The following is a 22,752-nucleotide window of genomic DNA, read 5'->3' on the forward strand; positions in this document are numbered from 1 at the left end:
AGAAAAGACTCCATCTCACTTCTGCTGATAAAATGAATTTTAAGCGTCTAACAAAGTGCTGAAGAAGACGGGACAGTTAGTTTTCAATAACCTTCTATCTGTTGCAGACTGGAGAGAATAAAGAGGTGAGCATTTAAATGTTAGAATCCTAAAAATGCAATACATTAAAAAGCCCAGTAAGACACGCTAGCATTCTCTAAAGTAGCAGAAGAAGCCCTGCTGCAGACGTCCTGAGCATACGAGGAAGGGCTCAGTGCCTTTGCCTCGTCTTCCTCACTGTGTGTCACCTCAGCACACAGGCAACACAATTGTGTTTTCTGTGTGTCAGACTGACCAATATATCATGTTCACCATGACATCATGAGCCAATTACAGGTTGTTTGACGTGAAACTGGGAAACCAAAGTGTGTGAGGTTTGTAATTTACCCATCATTGATTATGCTAACTGTGGCTTAGACGTTGCAGCTCTATCGCCAAGTCAAATGGCGATGGAGCAAAAAGTTCAGTCAGAAAACCGTTTTGCATGCTGGAGCCACACTTTATTCCTCATGCTGTTCTGTAATTCACACCTTCTTATGCATGACCAGACTTCTTTTCCTGCATTCACAGTCTGGTGCTTTAGTTATTATCTGTTGTCTTCATCATCAACAACTCTTTGATGTACATCGTGTTGCTTAATATTTGATCATTTGATTCTATTATCACACTTAAAAGATTTTATCCAAAACTACATTAAAAAAAAAACATTTTAAAATATTTTTTTTCCTGTTTGCTTCTTTTGAAATATATAATCTTTCAAGTCGTCAAACATTTTCTGTTGTATTTATAATTGTTGTGTTCGTTTTTCATTGTGAAATAACCCCACCGTGATGCCCTTCAATTCTCCGTTGTAAGAGTTGGACTTTACTATTCCTGCCCTGCATTCAGGCTGATTAACTACAATTGCCCACAGCTGCACTGAAAATTCATCGCTCGTATTAAACTACACTCCAAGACATAAAATCAAAATTCAAATCATTGTTTTTTTTTTCATATTTTCTTAAGTGCCTTAATTGTTATCGCTGCCATTTGCGTGAAAGACTGCCGACACTGCTGACACTCTAAATCGATAAACGTTTCAACAGTCACAACAAATGTGTCAGAAAAACAATCCAATCAAATTAGGCGTACATGTAACCAGGGATCTGTTCAACCGAGTTCACGTTTCTCCTGCTGTGCATGCTGGGCTCTGGTTGGAGCCTGCCCCCGGCATTGATGAACACAAATACAGCAAGTAGACTGTGGGTTCTGCTCATTTAAAAACTGTTGCTATTCCTGCTGGGAAGCATGGATAAACTATTCATTACAAAACAACCGTCTGCTGACCTATTAGTGTCAAATACCAGACTCATCACACATGATGATTTTCTTGAAGGTCTGGTGTTTGCAGCTCCAATAATTCCTCCTGAGGAAAAGCAAAAGATTCCTCACTGCAGACTTTTAGGTGTCATTGTGACACGGAGTCAGCCATTGTTTTTCAAGAGCCGGAACTGCTGTATGTCTTCAAAGCTCAAAATGCTGGAAATGAATCTCCATTCATTAAGATCCAACTCCCTCTGCAGAGCAAAATATGTCTATCGCCAAATAAAGGAGTCTTTAGAGAAATTCCACAATGAAGACTTTGTGAAGTATGTAAATAATTTTAAGGATGTTAAGATGAATCCAAGTTATTCTAACATAGCCCTTCCTTTTCTTTTGACTCGGAGAAAAGGGGATTTGCACACTGAATATGTTGATGTCCCTTTTTCAGGAAATCACATGATGACATAATCATTTGATAAAGCCTCCCGTAATTAGATTGTTGTTAAAGTCATAATACAAAATGTCTGAAATGTGAACGGGCAGCCGAGGGATGCAAGGTATCAACTTCAATAAGTTTGAGTAAGGCTGTGAAGGGAATTCTCGCTATTGCTGAATAAGATTCTCTCGCCTGTTTTGTGATTATGTGGGAAGCAGCTGGAGCTTGGAATCTGCACTCGTGATCGTAAAGGGATTATATTTGTACTCAAAGCCGTGATTCACTATTTTAAGGCGTTTAACAGAGCTCATCTCGTTACAGTGACTCGGCCTTGGGTTTCTGTTTAAATCCAGTGTTTACGCCAGCCACACGATGGTCTCATACAACATGACAGTATTCCTGATTAACTTTATGGCTCCTCCTCTTCCTATGCGTTGTTTATTCACATTCGCACCCTTCATTTTAGAAATCACACTGGACTGTTTCAGACAACAGCGGTGTTTAAAAAACTGATAAAACTGTGATGAAAGACGCGGGCCTGCACACCTCAGTTGTTCAGCGACAGTTCAATTTAGTGCATTTCATTTTGATTTCAGTGCTTGCATACATTTCAGAAACACCATTATTTAATTTTTTTTCAATTTGCATTAACATTAACTTCATAATATGGAGTGTCCTCACGTCTATTTATAAAAGGGCACATGCCAGATATGACCGATGCATACAGTATATGTGTCCTCATCCATCCTGACAGCGCTCTGCAGTCGACAGTAGCAGCGTTCTCTGCTGGGATGGAGAGCGACCAGCTTCCCCCCGTCCTCTCTTGCTCCACACGCCTGCCGACAACAGCCCCCGCCAGCCAGGCAGAAGCAGGGTGCCACATGCAGATTAAAGCAGCCTCACCTTAGCAGTGATCATCCGCAGAGGGTTCGACAGGCTCCAGCCTCTACTAAGTAAATCACGATGTGTGTACCGCCGCTTCTCCTGCTGCTGCTGCTGTTGCCATGGTTATTCATCCAGACCCTATGTTCTGCAGTCCCACCTCCCTCGCTCTCTCTCGCTCTCTCCCTCACTCAATTCTGTCCTGATGACTCTCTCCCTCCGGACAAGGTTTTCACTTTGAGAAAGCGCGCACAGCAGCGCCGGGATTTGTGTTCACGGTCCAGGTCCGCCCCGCGTTTTGCAGACATTATCTGGACAGTGGCCGGTTTGATAAGAGGAGTGATTATCATGAGCCAGCAGCAGCTTGTGCCCGACTGCTGCACTATAGTTTTCACGTCTGGCTCCGATCTGACGTCAGAGCATGGCCAGACAACGCTGAAGTGAACTGTTAACTCGGAATTGATCTCAAGCTCAAGAAAAGGATTGTTCAGTGTTGTACTGTAGGGCTGAAAAAAGATTCCATCAAAGTATGGCGCATGCGGATGCTGTGACATATTTTGATGATGTCATCCTTGGCACAAAATACAGGAACACTTAGAGGAGAAAACTTTTAATTTTAGGGTTTTAAACCCCAGTCTCGTAGGTCGACGGTAATTGTAATACACATTTGGATAATGAGCTGTTTTACTAGCATTTTTTTTTTTTGCCATACAGGTTGAGATTAACAAGCTGCTAATGCTCCTCAAAACACAATGATCTAGCATCAAAATTGGAGGCCTCTGCTCCCACGCAGTAACTATACACACACTGATTGTATTTCTCTGAGTGTAATACCATGAACTGTTAATTTTAAACTAAGTGTCACCTCATTTTGAGTGTGAACAACAATGACTAGAAAAGTGGCATCATCTTTTTAATTTCTACTCCCTTACAGTCACACAGTATGATGATCATTGTTGATACATAGTAATTTCTGACTGCATGGTTCAGTGTGTAGAAGAGGATGGTAGGTCGGCAGACATCGAGCTTCCCAAAGGTGACTCTTTTCTTATTGTCACAAAGTGACACAAAGTGACTCTTGTAAACCAGAAGTCATGAGTTCAAGTCTCCCTGGGGCCAGGACTCTTTGTTAATCCCAAGGGATTAATAATGTTCTCTCTATAACAATAGCATTTCTGGATATACTTACTTATTAATAAAAGTTAATCGCTTTGCATGCATTTGAGGACAAATTGCACATTCCTACTTCTTACAAGGAATCCCCTCCACTTCATCGTTTCGTCCCACGATGTCACCAACATCATGAAAATGAGAAAATACTCCGTGGTTCCCACCCAACGTTAGTCATGCATGGTGGAACAAAGAATGAAGAAATTAAAAAGTCCAACCAGAACACGATGAGCTTTTTTTGTGACTGTCTTGCTTTGCAGGCTCTTTGTGAACTCCTGCTCTGTTTAACATCTACAATATTAGGTTTTACTCTACAAGGCCTTGCGTCTGAGTCCAGGTCACAAGTGTGCTAATCACGAGGTCTGCCGCGTGGACGAACAATCGCAGACTGTTTTCAGACCATGAGCGCTTGATTATCGACACAAAACGCATGATCAGTTCTGTTAGATCTCTGAGGAGGGCCAGTCACTATTATTTCCCCTTACAACGCTCTCAAACAGCCATTGTAGCGTAGCTAGAAAAAACAATCAATTCATGCAATGTGATAGAGTATACTTTATCTTACCTTTATATAGTGGAGTGCTGTAAATTACAGTATATCAGATGACTGTAGCAGGGCCAGCAACTGCCAGGATCAATAAACCAATAATCCCAGATAATACAGGAAACTATTTTAGGAATTAAACTACTAGATAATAAATTATACAGTGTAGCATGTCACCCGAGACTGAACCCGCAACAATCAGATCACGATGCTCCAAGAGAAACCGGTATTATCGCGTTTTCACCACTCAATTGAGATTCTTATAAAGCAGGTATAAAACAGATGAAAAGTAAAAAATGAAATTGTTTTGGAGAGATTCATCTTCTTGTTCCTGTTACATCAAAGTCGTGCAAGTACTCTACATGATATAAGACAAACACAAAGCATACAATTGTTGACCATTTAATATATTAATACTGCATATTAGTGACTATATTGTCTGCCTGGGTTGATTGAAGGCTGAACCTATGTAGACAAACACATGTCATGTTGCTAATATAATATGTTGCTGCATCAATATAATGACGTAACATATGATAAAATCTTGCCTGCCGTACACAACATTATTTTTGTATTTTATTTTTTTACACAGCATTTTTTAACATGTAAAGAAATGTATCCCACACCGTTGGCGAATGTCAACACTTTTGTCTGCTCATAACTTCGGCCTCAAGTCTGGTGTTTTGAAGTCCGATTACTGCACTGCAGCACCTGAGAGGCTGAAGAAAGTCATAACTATAAGAAATGTGAAACTTACTAGTTCTGCTTTGAATTACTCCAGTTTTAGCCACTCAGACGTTCAAACCGTAGTAAAAAAACAAAAAGAAAAAAAACACATGCACAGATAAAATGATCTAAATTGAATTAGAAAACACGGAGAACACATGAACAGCGTCTCTGTCTAAGGACCTCCAGGTAATAACAAGGCTTTCTACATGTCAACACCACATTACATGGATTACTCAAGTTACACTGATGAGCACACACTTGCTGGTTCTTTCGTCCCTATTCTAACCATAAATATTAAGAGAATTACATACAAGCACATGTCATCAGGAGGCACCATAAGTGTGTGTGAACACAGATGCCCGTGGGCTTCTGCGTCTTTTTAAAGTGTTGGTAATAAAAATAAAAAAAGAGTTGCCACCTCCTGAAGAACTCCGGGCCAATGGGAAAGCATTCAACAACCTTTTATGTGTCCTCAGAAACATGCTTGAGCATCTCCTGTGCAGCTTCCTCCCTTCAGTCAGTCCTAAACATGCGCAGGTAGGACCAGCTTCAGGAGGGCATTTCAGATCCGTGACTCCTTCTGCTCCTGCGTCTGACCACTGTGACCCATCGGCTGAATCCGCCTGTCTCCCATCCCGGAGGAGAGTGAAATATGGCCTCCCATAGCCCTGCATTGATGAGGTAAATTTCTCATGTTTACTGGCTTTTTAATAAGTAACCTTCATCATTTAACTTGTTTGTATAATCTACATAACAATTAAGAGCTATTTCTGATCAGTTATTCACTTAAATTGTCATGCAAAAGAAGCAATCCATCACATTTTACATTGTGCAGCTCTCGCTGTCTCAGCATAGATTAAAGAAGCTAGCCATTTGTATTTTAATCTACCCTGTACTCTCTATAAATGAAAGCAACCAGGCCTTAGCTATTCCGTTCTTTCCATTTAAGTGCTGAATATACAAATTAATATTTCATTAATCCAAACATCATCTTCAGGTTGATGGTATTTTCAGAAATGCTTTGCAAACAAACTGCTTTAACATGACATGACTGATTTCTTGATGCTCAGCAGCGATGCATTTCAGGGTAATTAGGAGAGAAGGCTTCATGCCAGCAGGCAGCATGGGGAGAACCCAAAGGCATCATGGGTGGGCATCGAAGGGAAAGTCCCATCAAATGTAATATCAGGAATTAAAGTAGATGACATGTCATTATCTAATGGACTGATTGATTTCATGAGATAAGAGATCATGTTTACTGGAATATGGTTGTGGATTTCTTTGTGGGTTTTTTTTACTTATAATTATACTCCTTTGGGAAAGAACAAGAAGACCTTTAATCTGGAAATAAGTGTCTCGCTTGTGCCTGTTTGTAAGCATACAATGCTACTATTCTGGTAAGTAAATGACAAACAGCAGTGCTTGTAGTTCAAAGACTGTAAAACTCCTGTCAACTCCATAAGTTGTGCAATTTTTGGGACACTGTTATGTCATTATTGATGCAGAAAAGGACAAATAATAACTCAAGCTATTCTGAGGTTGCGCTTTAAGGGTGTCTCATCTGAAAAGATGTCCCAAAGGAAAAAAGAGCGGCTCATGTTTATTTTGTTCTGAAATGTTGTCTATTTCCTATTTTCATCATTATAACTGTCAACTGCAGCTGCAACCAAATATAGTGAGAGGTCTACAAGTACTTGAAAATATATTTTAAAGAATTAAAAATTAAAAAAAATCCATCACGGTAAATGGAAAGTAGATTCCATTTTGTCGGCATTGATTCATCTGCTGCATGCTCATATTTGTCTGCCAAAAATAATTTTTACATATTGGAAATCATTCTGATTGACTTTCATACTTACAAGAAATATATGCATTTCACCACAATTGACTTTGAATATTGCAAACATCTATTTCTGCATCCAGAGGTGACAGCCGGTGTATTATTTTTGCATTGGGTGTGTTTCATTAAATGCAGGTGTGAAATGTATTTTCCTTTCAGCACACTCTGGTCTCAACCAACCACCTGGGAACACGCAGCCCTGTAGCTCTTCAGATGCTAATGCCCACCAGCTTGTCTCACACAGTGTCTGTCTGCCATTTGGTGCTATAACCAAGTTCTGTGCAGTTCATTAGTCCTGTCTGACAGCAGGTGCCTGTTCTGGTTCAATGGAAGTCAAACACAGGAATGCTAACACATCATAGACCATTTAAACTAAGGACTGCAGCAGCTCGTGTCCTCTCACCCTAGTTCCGTCTCCAATTGAACTAAGTTTAGCACGCTGTTGCTCAAATGGCTCAAATAGGCTACATCCGAAATGTTGTATACGTCCATGTGGGATCTATACATCATCAAAACATGTTTGGAGAGAGTTTCCTTCTAACAGTCTGAATATTTCATTTCATAACAAAATAACAAATTCAACTTTCCGCTTCCAGCTGATGACATGAATCTTTTTCATCTTCAGTGGATGTATTTGAGAGGAAGGTGTGAAAGATGTCGTTCCTTTTTTTTGTGTCCAGGTGGAAGACAAGGGGACACAGCGGTGACGTGCTTCTTGTCATCCCTGCAGTGTTTCATTGATTTAGACTCAACGGAAGTGTCAAAGAGAATCAGGTGCATGACTGAATCCTGATTCTCTCAATTCTTGCTCAACAGAAAGCTGCCATGGCGTCCCCCGGTGTCGGCGTGCACCTCCGTCTGCATGGCTCTGCTGTCCATCCTCGTTCCTCCGGCACTTGGACGTGAGTCACACAACACAAAACCAGCGTATCTATCTGGCTGCTGCCGCTATGGTGAAACTGTTTGTCTTGTTTGTATTAATAATGGCTCTATGTTGACTGTTGCTAAGGTCATTTTCTTTATCAGAACTCAAAGGCCAGAAACAGCCAACACACTGCGCTGGTGTGTGTGTGTGTGTGTGTGTGTGTTGCAGCATCAAATCAGATTTCATGTCCCCGCTGATAATCACAAAGCCATGCTGTTGTTTGCCAACACAATGAGGCCGGTGCAGACACTGAGTGCCATGCAGATACTGTAGGTGCACTGCTTTTTGAAATGCGCCTCATTGTCGCCGAGCACACATGCAACTCAGCGTGACGTCTTATTTGTGGCTCATCAGCCGCTCATTACATAATGACTGGCACCGTGAGCAGAACGCCGGCAGCAGGCAGTAACTTTAACAACTTGAGGCCCACATGCACAGTCAGATAAGCATTTAGTGGTCGTAAATATGGGATTATAAATACCGTCTCACCACTTTATCTCACTTCTCAGCAGTTATGTGGGATTTAGGAATAGCTTCCAGATGCTATTTTCTGTAAATGGGCTGATTCAGGACATTGGCTGGGGAGGCCCTCTGGCTTTCACTATTCTTCTTTCATGGTTTTTTGTTTGTTTGTTTGTTTTTTATCTTTTGAGAGCCCCCCTCATAACAGCAGTAACTCGGGAATAGCGCTCTCTCTTGGTAGATCCTAGGAATTGATTTGCTGCGCTGCTTTTTAATTTTAATGTCTTGAAGCCTGCAAAATATGAACAAAACAGTAAGCAACTGCTGCACCCAGACAATATAATTTATTTTTTATTATTTATAATGGTTTTAGAAGAGAAGTGGCTCACCTTTTGTCTTGACACTCTACACCGAAATGCTTCAGCTGATATACGGCGCTGCCCAGTCATGCAGTGTCATCCTCTCTCAATCAGCATTATGTTTCCATGTCTGATGAGATATTAGATCACAAGAGATGTCTGAGCGGTCTGCATTATTAATCACAAATACGTGGATGAGTCTGATCATGTTTTGGAATGTGTGAATACTGTATGCTCATTTCATAAATGCATTGCGTTGGTAATCGACTCTGACATTAAATGCCTTTGTTTTTCTTTTCTTTTTTCTTTCTTGTATCTCACTTAAAATAGTGCACAAACCAAATTTAATGGACTGGTAAAATACTGACTGAAAGAAACGAGATGATTGATGTGTTTGTTTTTGTCGAATTTCTCATTAGAACTAGACCTCAACCGGTTGGATGGTGATTCTGTCTGTCCACCAATGAGAAGCGGACAAGACGACCTTCCAGGTAAGGACATGCGGTGGAGTTGTGCTCAAACAAGAAAAAGCAGCAGCAGAATATGTTGTAAAACCACAAGCCTCAAAAAGTGTTGAGGAAGGTGGTGCATTTAATTAGTTGAACATGGCGGGCTACCTAATGCCCACAGCTTAACAGTTCCAATGAGGCAAATAAAGTGTTCCACTTGAGCTATACAGAATGCAAAGGAACAATTCAAACTCAGCAAGACTGTAATTGTTCACCACTGCTTTGTTTGCATGTCGTCTGCACATTCTGCTCTACGAGAAGGAAACAGAACATTTCTTGATCAGTGGATTCTTTTTTTTCCACGTCAATTCTCACCAGCTTTATCACACCTTTCGTGTGAAAGTGGAATATTTATGCCATGATCAAGACAAAATACTTTGATGGTATACAGACATGGTAGACAACACAGTCAAGCTAATGTCATCTCTCTGTGAATGGCAAGAGATTACGAAAAACTACATTAGTGTTGATAACTGGCAATAACAATGTGATTCCAAATGCTTAGACTAGATTTACAGGGAAAATGGATTATGTATTTTTTATTTAGTTATTTGTTTTAGTCTTAACAATTCTTACATATCTTGTTTTATCATGGCCTGGGATTTTCCGATACGAGCTTTAATGATAATAGCATTGTTTGTGGTGTCGGCTTAAATACCAATGGGAAAGAGCTTAGGAGTAATTTATGAATACCAGAAGATAATGCATTCATTAAACAGTCTTAAAAATAAGAGCATTAACTGCATCTAACATTTATTCCTCTGTGAATTACAATATTTTGAGAATGTATGGCCATTTTTGTGGCACATTTAAAGAAAATGATAATGATTATTGTTATTACATTATGGCCGTCATGTGAGTCATTATCCTCGACAGGTTTCGATCTCATAACACAGTTCCAGCTGGATGTGGTCCCTCTGAAAGGTGTGAGGAAGGTGGAGGGCTCCACTCCCCTCCAGGTGGCCTACCGCCTTGACAAGGAGGCCAACTTCCAAATTCCAACAATGTAAGTACAGCGATGATGGTTCCAAGGAAAACACATAAAAATCAGATGCCTGTTGAAAGGCAGCGCCGGTTTCTTCATGCAGGTGTTGCATTATTATAGGTCCAGCGCAGATGTTACTGAGCAGCATATAATTTGCAGATAAAAACGTGTCTGAACCTATTTGCCATCTTGTCGACATCAGAGCTCTTGTTGTACGTGTGAATGGTTGTTTGTCTTTGATGAGCAAAAACATGTAATTATTCATCCACCCTTAAATTGCACACCTCAATATTAGAATTGAATGTGCATTCTATTATTGCTGTTGGCATCAACGGTGTACTGAGCTATTTTGTTTCATCATCACTGGCTGACTTTTAGCCACTTCTATGAATCAGGTTCCTGAAGTGCTTGATCCTGCTCTCAGTGTATTGTAAATATATTTCAAATTCCACACCCTCACTTAAAAAAAAATTACATAAAAGATTTGTAGTGATGACATCATCAGGATGTCTTGAGAAACTCTCCCCAGAAGAACAAACAAAAGATCCAAACTAAACGTTTATATTTAATTGATATGACACAATGAACTTGTGGTCCATTTGCAGCCTCACATCCTGTCTTGGATGGATGCAATTTTTTTTTTTTTTTGTAGTTTTGCTAATGGTGCATTTTTATGTCATTGAGCTTTTCGTTTAACTGTCAAATATTCAAGTCCCCCTCATTTGAACCTTTGCTTGGTTAATATCCTACTCAGATTGAACTTCCCTCGTGGATTCCCTGATGAGTATTCCTTCATGGCCACATTCCGCATGATCAAAAGCACAGTCAGTAAGGTGTGGAATATCTGGCAAATCGTGGATGAAGATGGCAGCAAACAAGCCGGACTGAGGCTGAACGGTGACGAACAGTCTCTGGAATACTTCCTGATGGGTGCCGATGGCAACCTGCAGACTGTCACCTTCCCTGGCCTCTCTGTGCTCTTCAACACCAAGTGGCACAAGGTGATGATCGGCGTGGAGAGAGACCAGGTGACTCTGTACGTTGACTGCCAACCCGTGGACCAGAAGCCCATTAAGGGAAAAGGTCCCATCAACACAGAGGGAGACACCCTTATCGGCAGGATGAGTGCTGATCCAGACGCCTCGGTGGTGGTGAGCACGAATGGGGAATTTCCTGCTACATTTAATTGTGTTAACCGAGTGCCTTTAAAAGCTGTGTGGGTGAAATGGTGCTTTTTGTGAACAAACATGTTCAGGTTTATATGTGTGCTAAGCTCGGCCATAATTGTGAAGTGCTACTGTTACTGCAGACTACAGAGCGGCTTCACTGGGTCCGAGTGGGAAAATAAATGAGAAACTTGGCACCTGCGGCGATATCATTTGAGTAAAACCAAAATCAACAACCCGCAGCATTTAAAGCTTTAAGAAGCACATGACAAACGCCATTTCAAGATTCCTTGTCATCTAAAACTGAATGCATGAAGCTCCACTTGTTGTAAAATGTATACATCCTATTTTCAGTTTGAGCTCCAGTGGATGTTGATTCACTGTGACCCAAAGAGAGCCCAGCGAGAGAGCTGCACCGAGCTTCCTGCCACCGAGGTACAGTATCAAGGACTCGGATCTGCTCAGCATCTGTGGTGGTTTGTGGTTTTATTATAGGGCTTTTTAGAAAACAGGGCAGAAACGCTGAGGCAGAGGTACGGAGGAGTAACAAATACTTGCCAAGCAGTTTATTTTATTACTACCAAATGTTGAAGTTCATCCAGAATAATTAAGTTGGGTAATTAAGATATTTCTGAATTAAAAAAAAGCAGATTGTTATTTATTTATTTATTTATTTTTAAATTTATTATTATTATTATTATTTGTACTTGTTGTTTCGTTTTGTTTGTTTTTTCTGTGAATAAAGTTAAAAAAAAAAAAAAAGCAGATTGGGCACAGCTGTTAAGTAGCCTATTGGCTAGAACTACATAGGTATACTGTGATACGACAAAGTTTTCAAAATAAACTGATTTAGCTATTAAAGTTATTGATTTGAATTGGGTAAGTTATTTTATTGACTTTGCTAGACAATTGAAATCAACTCTCAGTGACGTAAACAAACGTTTCCAGCTATAATGTGTTATTTTATGTCAAAATCCATGTCACACAACTGACTGAGGCAGTCAGATTCTATTTTTCAATTATTATTTTTTGCATTTGTTAAAAAAAATTATGCATTAAGTAAGTATGCACAGATCTTTACGTTATTCCAATTGCAGCATTCCCAAAAGCCATAAATAGGAGATTTTTCCTGAACAATTTAAATATGATATGGGTTTAACTTAGTTAGTGAGGCTTTGATAAACACTGTTTAAAATGCCTCTCTACTGGCATCATAACCTTATGCAAAGTCCGTAGTGTGAGTGTGCTGATTGGATCACTTGTCTCTGGATGAAAACATTCCTACCAACCTCGGACAGATTTCCTGGCCTGGTGCTCTCTCCTAGATTTCAGGCTAACATTCCTGCATCCAAGCTGTGAGGTGTTTCTATCCATGAGTAGTGATTGTAGTACTATGGGCTGTATATTCAAATGGCAGCATGATATTACTCACTACTATGAACAAGCGCGCTTCTGCTGACACTTTTGGTGAGGGTGGTGTGACTACTTTCACTAACTCTCCCTTTATCTGATTTCTTTGCTTCTGCAGATGTATGCCAATGCTGAGGTATTTATATGTCTACTCTACTTCCTTTTTGCTGTGATTTTGAGCCAATAATCTTACAGTATTGCTTTGGTTGCCTAATTTCCTCATCGCTCTGTTCTAAATCTCACTTGTGGAGGTGGTGTTATCTGTTTGTTGCGTTAGGTTTTGCTCCTACAATCATTCCTGTGCAGAAGACTGTAATATGAAGTAGGCTCAAAAATCTATAGAATCATTAATGCCTGTGACAAATTATTAACACGTCTGCAGGCTGTCAAAAGCACATGCATCATTAGCATATTACCGGTAGTAGTATTCAAAAGACCTCTTTAGTTTGAGCATTCCACAGTTCTATCAAGCAACAGCTGATAATGATAAGAAGAAAAATCACCGTTCTGGATCAATTGTTTCGGGAATTGGATCTTTTCTATTTTCTCTCATTAAGAGCTGCACTCATTCAATCATGCACCTCTCATTTGCTGACTGGTTATCTTCACTCTCAGCCTGACAAATCAATCCAAGGTCCCCCCGGCTCCCCTGGACCCGAGGGTCCTAGAGGGCCCGCTGGAGAAAATGGAAGAGATGGAAGAGATGTCAGTATTTTTCGTTCTACATTGCAGCTGCTCTTTCTGCAATGCATTGCAATCTTTTATTGCCTACATCATTTTAGTAACGCTTGATTTAAATGTATTGATTTATTTGTCATTTACCAGGGTCTTCCAGGATCTACCGGTAGTCCAGGTGTTCCTGTAAGTATAAAATAACAACATATCCAAAAAGGTTTGATTCCAAAGCACGTCTTTCTTATGCGTCGCCATGAGAAGCTCTGGCCGATGCAATGAGCAGATCCGGTTGTTAATGGCAACAAGAGCGGATGTCAGTCAGTCTGCTATGTGAATATCTTTGTAACCATCAAGCTAGTCACAGTCAGTCACCGATTGCTTTATTTGACATGCACCTGTGATTGGAGGCCATCCTTGAACCATTATCATCAGCACAGCTTTAAACTGGCCCCAGCTTTTGTAGCGGGGTTATTAACTGAGGCTGAGGATTAACAAGAGGCAACTTACTTGCCTTTGCTTCTGACATTTGCCATCCATTAGCCGTCTGCTAGTCTTTAAATTAATAAATTAATTTATTTTTGTCATCAGCATACCTTTCATTAATTAATAGTTGACTGTGAATGTGTAAGTGTAAAACAGTGCAGCGAGATGCTGGAATAAGATCAAGCTGTGTCCTTCCTGTTTCTTAGGGCAGCAAAGGAGCGCATGGAGAGCTCGGTCTCCCAGGACAAAGAGGCCTACCTGGTATTCCAGGAGCATCTGTAGGAAACATCCCTCCAGCCACTGGCACACATTTTAATATGATATTTGGTGGCAGTGGCCGTCTGTGATTGTGTGCTGTTGTTGTTCACAGGGTTCTTCTGGCCCAATGGGTCCCAGAGGGTCTGTGGGAGAGCGAGTGAGTATGTGCCCAAATAGAGTCTGAAATTATATAGTTATACAAATTCTGACAATTTCTCCATCCTGGTTGAAGGGACTTCCCGGCTTTCCTGGACCTCCAGGTCAGGCTGTAAGTGGAAAAAAAGAACTCTCTCATTAAAGCAGCATGCACAGAAATTACATGGGGAAGAATCTACCAGCAGCATATATTAATGTAAATGTGATGTTTCTCTCATTTCCCAGGGCCCTGCAAGTGAAGGGCCTGCTGTAAGTGGTGGCCGGAGCTTCTATTTCATTCTGAAACATCATATGTTTATCCATGAATGCCCTGCTGTATTAACTGCTATGTCTGCATCAAACAGGGAGCACCAGGCAAACCCGGAATCCCAGGGGATGAAGGAAACATCGGACCTGAGGTCAGACTCAAGTGTGAGGGAACAAAGTAGATTTTTGTCATCTGAATTAATGTGAATATATTCTACAATGATGACAGCTTGGACTATGGTGTTCATATTAGGACATTCTCAGCTGTTAGAGTCAGGTCTCACACTTCAAATGACAAAGCACCAATGGCTCTGACAAAACTGTGTTATCTGGTGAAACTACGAGATATTGACAAATGGTTGAATTTGTAAATGCACATTTCATTAAATGTGATGTTAATATATTTACCATTGACAACAATGGTAAAAGATAGATGTGACAACAATTAAAACTGAAATTAACGATGCTTTCTTTTCTTGCAGGGTCCAGCTGGACCCAAAGGGTTGCCAGGGGCTGCAGGGGCTACAGGGTCTGTTGGGCCTCCTGGCCCACCGGGGCCAGTGGTAAAAAACACATGTTATGTTTTAAATCATATATACGTGATAAATTTAATTTGCTGATTCTACTATTTGGAATTTAAGCTGCTGACTATTGTCTGGGATTCTTTTAGTTGTTCCATGACAAAAACTAGAAAAGCACTCAAAGAACGTAAACCTCCGCCAAGCAGCTCATTCCCCTCCTAATTGGATTTACACCAACCACAGGGTGATCTGGATCATCATCCCAAGTGTCTAAATTGTTCTTGGTATCTTTTAAAAGTGAATCAGAAATTATGTGTATTTTTTAAAATCCGTAAAAGGGGTTTTCAATGTAAATATATATATTTTTTTTCTGACCTCGTTCTCCATCAGATCCAGAACATATTGTTCATGATAGTGCAAAAAGTGGACCCCTTTATGATTGTTATTTTTGAATGCATATTTTACAAGATATGGTGTTTTGAAAAAGGTTCCATTATAAGTAAATGTGAAAAACTAAAAAAAATATTGTTTCCATGCAGGTATCCGGATCACTCACAAAATTATTCTTAATATTATTATTATTATTATTTTTCATCAAGCAGTTTTTTCCATAATTCTTCTAATAAACAGACAAACATCGTCAAAAACATAACCCTAACCCTAACCCTATTTAATATTATTGCTCAAAAGCCACTGAAAGAGGTCCTGTTCAACTCCAATGCTTATTTCCCATTAGCTGTTGGCGTCTTTCTCTGTGCAGGGTTTTATTATTAATCAGAGATTGTGTATGGTGATGCTTGCATGCTGTAGTCTCTGCACTTTCTGCTGTGGTGAATGTGTATGGACATCTAAGGCCCCCACAGCCCTTTTAGATGTCACTCTGCTGTGTTTTAGGGACCCCCTGGTGCCAGCAGTGAGGGAAGTGGGGAAGCTGTGAGTGTTTTACTGTCTTACACATCTCCAAATAGTTCCTGGATGCATGGCAACGGGAGTGGTGGCATACAAGTTCCAATCCAATGTCGCCATTGCCGTTTAAACATTTTGTAGCACCCGTGCTCAATGATTTGACTGTGTTGTGTATGATTTCCACCCTGGGTATGTGCATTCATAGTGTCCTGCTTCCTGCCCCGCTGGCCCGCAGGGATTGGCTGGGATGCCAGGGATGAAGGTGAGGAACACATCAATTTGCAAGCTACATATTCATGCTGCCCACATGATGAATTACAACACAGGTGATACTTACATCTTTACCATGAACATCGTCATGTAAATGTCGTCATAGCAAGTCAGCATGCTTGACTTCATTTATCCCCAAACCTCATTGTCCCTGCTTACAGCCTTACAGGAGCAGCAGTGTGTCTGCATTAGGTTGATTATATTATAAGGAAAAGAGCAGTGACTAGGAAGGCAGGACATTAAAATCCAGTTAAGCAAGAGGGGAAAATATGGGATACATTTAACTTCATGATTAATATCCAGGAACCTCGTGACAGTAAATGAGATCAAATCTAATAACAACGCAATTGATTGCTGCCTTCAGGGACACGGGGGGTTGCCTGGTGAGCCTGGAAAAGATGGAACACCTGGGGGAAAGGTATGTGAGAGAGTTCTTATTGTGTCTCTCCTTACTCTCGCGCTCCCTCCCCACTTTTAGTTACAGGTTGTAATTATGGAGAGACACTGGAGAACTAACACCATGTAAATGACTTGCGTGCCGCTCACTAGAGCTTGGTGTGACTCTCTCTGTTCTCAGATTTTAATTGATTAGTTCCCGTGTGCTTCTTCCACAGGGAGAAGATGGAGCCCCAGGTCTGCAGGGGCCACCGGGTCGCATGGGCGACGATGTAAGACTGTGTCATGTTATTGCAGATCGTTTTCTATGTGAGGAAGTGGCAGTGATTTCTCAGAACACATCGTTGTGATTTTAGGGGCAAAGAGGTCCTGTTGGATTCCCTGGAACGCCTGGAGAAAAGGGAGACAGAGTTAGTCAAAATTTATAAATAGTGAACATAACTCACTGGTGTGTGATGATGATGATGATACAAATATTTGTAGTATCACATTTGCAGATTAAAAGAAAACTCCTCTCTGCTCATAGGGTTCTCCTGGGTTCAATGGCATCCCAGGGCCTACTGGCCCACCCGGAGCTCCTGTAAGTCATTTTGCTTTGATCAGTTTTAGCTCTCTGGGGGGGAGGGGGTTGTGATCAATGAATTAATTCTCCCCTTCATGTACCACTGATTGAATCTCCCAGGGAGTGGAGGGAATTCGTGGACGTCAGGGTTTACAGGGGCCTAAGGGTGACGAAGTGAGTTCTTCGCTTAAGCATAGATTATGACTAAATGTCAAACACTGTCAGGATGACTGTGTTGGTAAAATTGGTTTTGATTAGGGAGCTGTGGGCCCTCACGGAGAACAAGGTCCTGCAGGGGGGAAAGGAGACGCTGTAAGTAAGCTGACAGGATGGAATGAAATCTCCTTTCAACTCATTGGGTCTTTAACACTTGCACTTTAAACTGTATATCCTAACCTGTATATTGTAATCTAATTTTTACATTATATCTACATCCATTCATATAAATCCATATATTATGTCTAGCAGTGTATTGTGTCCAGAGCACCACATCTGTATATATAATCTGTAAACCATTTTTATCCTGTATATTTCTGTAGTCGCTATTAATCGCACTTCTGGCTCGATGCTAGACTGCCTTTTGTTAACTTGTACTTGTACATGTCACACGTGTAATTAAAATGAGGCTGAACCGAACCTAACAAATCATTATTTGGACTATGACAGCTTTATAACTGTAGTATGACATTGCAGGGATCTTCTGGCTCGGACGGTTTGGATGGACTTCCTGGTATTGATGGCGTAAAGGTGAAGCATTCCAGTTGTTAATATTATTACTTCTTTTATCAAAAATAATAACACTCATATCGAAGTTATGAATTTAACTTGCTAATTTGCATGTCTCTATAAAACATTTATATGCAGAAGGACTATAGTGTATATTGAACTCCATTTTCATAACAGGGAGAGCCTGGTATTCCTGGCGCTGTTGGTGCCAGGGGGATTGTGGGTATTCCAGTAAGTCTGACTTCACTCCTTCTCTATCAGAAACATGCTTCACCATGAAATGATTGCCAATGATAAGTTTTACTAATTAAGTAATTAATTTGTGTACTTTCTTTACCTGACAAGTCAGCCATATTGTATATTTTAAAAATTGAATGATGTAGCTTAAGTACATCCTCACCGAGTAACTAGTTTGTATTTTGCCCCAACAATTCTTTCATGTTTGTTTTTACGTGACGTGATGTTATTTCAAGGGGCTGCCGGGAAAACAAGGAGTAGCTGGACCTCCTGGTGAAAAGGTGATTGGAATTATCTCTCATTTAATGAGGCATCAGTTTTATTGCTGTACCATTCATTGCAAGCGGCACGAGCCGAGAGAAATTATAACTTCAAGACAAACACAATTCCTTTGGTTGATTTAGGGTGATGATGGTGCTGAGGGAGACACCGGGCCAGTCGGACTTCCTGGGAAGACAGTGAGAGTCTCCCATCAAGCCACCAATCACACCTTAATTGTATTCATCTGTTTTTGTATAAGTCTTATAATCCATCCATGATCCTCTGTTTCCATGCAGGGTGAGCCTGGGAATCCAGGAGAAGACGGGAAAGTAGGCGCTAAAGGAGCAACAGTGAGTGGAAATGTGGCTGTCAGTGGTTTGATAGCTGTAATGTTAAGGCAGGCTAAAAACTCACATGTCAAAGGATTGGAGGACAACAATCTGACACACAAAACATTACACAATTCATGTTTTCATCGTGTTTGTCATTTCACTGCACTTCACTGTCGACATTACAGAAATCTAAAAGACTAATCTCGAGGCTCATAGCAGCGCTTAGAATTAAACAGACGAGGAAATTACCACAGGCCAATGAACTACCACTACCATGGTGCAATTCTTCAGGGAATGTTGGGTGGACATATCGTCATCACGTGACTGTTGCTTTAAATGTTTCATGTACAGTATGTCTGTATTACTGGGTTGATCTGTAATCAATAGTTGATGGGTTTTAATATATTGATAATCATTTCCCAGGGTGAAAGAGGAAAACAAGGACCGGTAGGGCCCACTGGGACACCAGGCATCCAGGTTGGTATTAATGATTGAAGATGACATATACCAGCGGTGGAATGAAACTAAGTAAATGTAATTAAATTCAGTTCTATTTTATTTATACCTGTTCTCAACTCCATCTCAGAGAAACATTCAGAAGTCTTCTCCACTACAGATTTAAAGTGTCGTTACTTTTTAGTAACGACAAATGTGTGCTGTCCAATGAGCAGCACACATTTTAGATATATATATATTTTTTGGATTAACAGAACTAGAAATGTAATGCATTTGACCAGTGTGACTAAAGATAGAGAAATAAAATATTTGTAATCATATAACTTTAATAAGTTCCTCATAATACCAAAGTAAATATTTCAGTGCAGCAAATTCGCTTTACTTAATTCACAGTGTTATTATGATTTTTATGTAAGTAAGGATTTGAATACATCTGCCAGTGTCATAAAATTATGATTAAGACTAGCTTTATTTGTCATTATGTTTCACAAAAATAATACCGATATCATAATTAGCGCACAAATGCAGTGCTAAAGTGTTTGCCAAAGAAACTCAAAATAATCAGATGGAGAAATTAGAAGATAATTAAACTGCTGAGAGAATAATTAGAACATAAAAATCTGACGAAGCGATGCACTCTACATGGTGTTGTATTCCCAGGGTGACAAAGGAGACAAAGGTGAAACTGGTGCCAAAGGAATGAAGGGTCACACTGGGTTCAAAGGCGACCAGGTAAATTAATTTCATATTGGCAATATTATTAACAATCACTGCAATTACATGTTGTGTTCTACATGTGTTGGACAGGGGCCCATGGGGCCAGTAGGACCAAAAGGAAGTCAGGTGATAACTAGTATTGTTATTACTATTTTTTTAAGTCCACTTGCCCAACAGTTGTCCACTCACCATGTAACTTTTGTGAACAGGGAGACACCGGTTTGACAGGAGATATCGGGGTTAAAGGAGACCAAGTACGGGAAGCTAAGTTTGGTTTTAATGCCTAATCTCCACAGTAACTTTCATTTGTGTTGTTTTGAAAGAAGTCAGAAAATCTCTTTTATTTCAGGGTCCACCTGGTGTTACTGGACTAAAAGGAGAGGTATAGCACTTGCTTGATAGACAAGTCATTCAAACAATTACTCTTGCTATCGGCATACATTGTGTAGAATCAATGTCATTCACACGAGTTAAGATTGTAATGTAATAAAATCCTCTCAAATATATATACAAGGAATTAAGATATGGCAGTCTTACTAATGTCGGAATGGGATTTTTTTGCCACCTGAATGAAGCGAGGAGAAAAGGGCCAACAAGGAGCCACAGGACAGGAGGGCAGAACGGGTCCATCAGGACACCACGGTTTGGCTGGTCCAATGGGAGCTCGAGGACTGGAGGGAGAACCAGGCCTTCCTGGATCACCAGGCCCCCGAGGTCTACCTGTAAGTTGTGAGATTGCCAAAGATCAAACATCCCAGCCAGAGCTGTAATAGCCAAATAAATAAACCGTGAGGCTGGGTACAACCTGCTTAAATGAAATGCCCTCCCTCCATCCACTGATCCATGTTCATCTGCCTGTCTGAGTCTTGGTAACACGGTTTGTGAGTGAAGGTATAAAGTGAAATGAAAATTATTTTATCACTTGAAATTTGCTGAATGTTATTTAAATAATCCATCTTGAATGTTATTATTCTTGCATATTACTGTAGCAAGTCTCACTAGCCTTACATATTTCATAGAGATCACTTTCTGTCTCAGCCTGAAGCAGCATTTATATAGCTTGTGTTTTATGCTGATGCCGGAGGGGTGGGGGGGTCTGATAACCAAACGTGACTGGAACTGCTTTCTGCTAATGAAAGTCGCTCATTCACAGGGCCCAAAATTGAGTGATGAAAAGCTTCGGGATATGTGCTCAGTAGTTGTTGAAGGTGAAGTCTTACATCCATATTCTCATTTATATTTAACGAGTCGTATAATCATCATTGTAATCATTATATAATATTGTATAATTATTTAATTGGTTATTTGTCTGTGCAGAACAATTGGCAGAGTTTATGAAAGAATTTCTAAGGAGACCAGCAGCCCTTGGTGCCCCGGGTACTCCTGGACCTGTAGGGCCTTCTGGCCCCCCTGGACAAGATGGAATGACAGGAGCAGTCGGAGCCCCAGGACCAATGGGTGCAAAAGGCCACCCAGGTTTCTACGGACTTCCAGGTGCCCGAGGGAATAAAGGTTATTAAATTTTCTTGTATTTGCTATCGTCAAATAGCTTGAAATGGTATGGAGGATTTTGTGTGATAGCTAATCTGTGCTGCTCTTCTTTTCTTTTTTTTTTTTGTTCCCTGAGAATGTCCAGAAGTAAAACAGCAGATATAGTAGCAAGAATTAAATTAAGCCTTACTGAAAATAAGACTGAGCATCCTGGCTGTCAGCCACACCGCCTACGAATGAAACGTTCAGCCAGCAGCAGTGCGAAGGCAGCATGCCTCTTCACGTCACCGCAGAATAAATGTCCTTTCTGTGCTCTTCTGTCCTGAAGGTGATCCTGGGGAAACGGGAGTTAAAGGGGACAAGGGAGAGGACGCCGTTGGAACCAAAGGAAGCCCAGGCGCACCAGGTGCAACAGGTAAGCTACACGTCTGTCTCCATTAGTGTGTACCGCCGCTGAGAGGAGGGAACACTGACCTCAGCGGGATGCATAATGTGTAAGCGCACACACGATAACATTGCTGCTGTTTTCTGTTGATAATCCATTGTTTTAAGGGGACATATTTGTGGAAACAGTGTCCAAGCTTTAGTGTCTTGGTGTGCTGTGAAAAATGGTAGGAACACACTTTTTTCACTTCAGAATGAGGTACACAACTGGTAAATGAATCTAAGCTCCCCGGTGAAGTTCACAGGTTGAGTTTGTGTAATACTGATAATGGACAAACAAACAATACAGCAGGAGTTTAATCCGTTATGTGTAGAAAATGTGTTCCAATATCAGTTTCAAGTTTACACTGTTCTTCTCTCCTCAGGTGCACCGGGTAGTCCCGGCATCGGAAAGGATGGCAAAGATGGCAACCGTGGTGAAACAGGAAGTCCTGGTGTCCCAGGAGCATCTGGTCCAAGAGGACCTTCAGGGCATCCTGGTCTTTGTGATCCCTCAACTTGTATTAGCAGACTTCCACCTCTCTATCTGGTCAATGGGAAAAAATCTGCCGGTTACAAAAACAAATGAGAAAACACAGCCCAGTGAAACAGTGCCAAGCTTATCCAGCGGCGACCATGTTTGCGGGCTCAGAAGTCCAGGTGTGGGGAACTTTGGAAATCCTGAACTGTCTCCATCTAAAACCTCGGATCTGAGCAACGCAAAAGGGAACAGAAGACACGGCTCAATTGTAGAATACTGTATAGATGTTAAAACTTGTATGTGATTTGAGAGAGCTTATCTAATGAATAAAGATAGTTGGATGCAGGTCCCACAAGTTGTCGAGTTGTACAGCCGCTTACCCTGTACCTGCATAAAA

The 22,752-nt window shown here is 40.7% G+C and overlaps 1 protein-coding gene across 1 annotated transcript; it reads left to right on the top strand.

Annotated features, from left to right (window-relative positions):
• The first annotated feature begins 5,754 nt into the window (after positions 1 to 5,754).
• On the top strand, positions 5,755 to 22,463 carry LOC137903424 (collagen alpha-1(IX) chain-like). Its single transcript, XM_068747574.1, has 38 exons — positions 5,755 to 5,783; positions 7,759 to 7,844; positions 9,108 to 9,179; positions 10,074 to 10,203; positions 10,937 to 11,333; positions 11,703 to 11,783; positions 12,877 to 12,894; positions 13,374 to 13,463; positions 13,584 to 13,619; positions 14,123 to 14,194; positions 14,287 to 14,331; positions 14,407 to 14,442; positions 14,556 to 14,579; positions 14,675 to 14,728; positions 15,059 to 15,139; positions 15,992 to 16,030; positions 16,209 to 16,265; positions 16,638 to 16,691; positions 16,888 to 16,941; positions 17,026 to 17,079; positions 17,196 to 17,249; positions 17,352 to 17,405; positions 17,490 to 17,543; positions 17,925 to 17,978; positions 18,135 to 18,188; positions 18,431 to 18,475; positions 18,599 to 18,652; positions 18,752 to 18,805; positions 19,211 to 19,264; positions 19,904 to 19,975; positions 20,051 to 20,086; positions 20,170 to 20,214; positions 20,310 to 20,342; positions 20,536 to 20,682; positions 21,114 to 21,168; positions 21,278 to 21,472; positions 21,780 to 21,866; positions 22,261 to 22,463. Exons 1-38 carry the CDS (start codon positions 5,755 to 5,757, stop codon positions 22,461 to 22,463), a joined length of 2,859 nt encoding a protein of 952 aa, XP_068603675.1.
• Positions 22,464 to 22,752: the final 289 nt, after the last annotated feature.

This window comes from Brachionichthys hirsutus, chromosome 13 (assembly GCF_040956055.1).
Source record: "Brachionichthys hirsutus isolate HB-005 chromosome 13, CSIRO-AGI_Bhir_v1, whole genome shotgun sequence".
Lineage (NCBI taxonomy): Eukaryota > Metazoa > Chordata > Actinopteri > Lophiiformes > Brachionichthyidae > Brachionichthys > Brachionichthys hirsutus.

Bases quoted from the DNA above. Each gene is read 5' to 3' on its own strand.
- LOC137903424 (XM_068747574.1), top strand. From the start codon at position 5,755: ATGGCCTCCCATAGCCCTGCATTGATGAG. The intron at 14,580-14,674 runs GTAAGTGGTGGC...TGCATCAAACAG, and splicing joins CTGCAAGTGAAGGGCCTGCT to GGAGCACCAGGCAAACCCGG. The intron at 18,189-18,430 runs GTAAGTCTGACT...TGTTATTTCAAG, and splicing joins GGGGGATTGTGGGTATTCCA to GGGCTGCCGGGAAAACAAGG.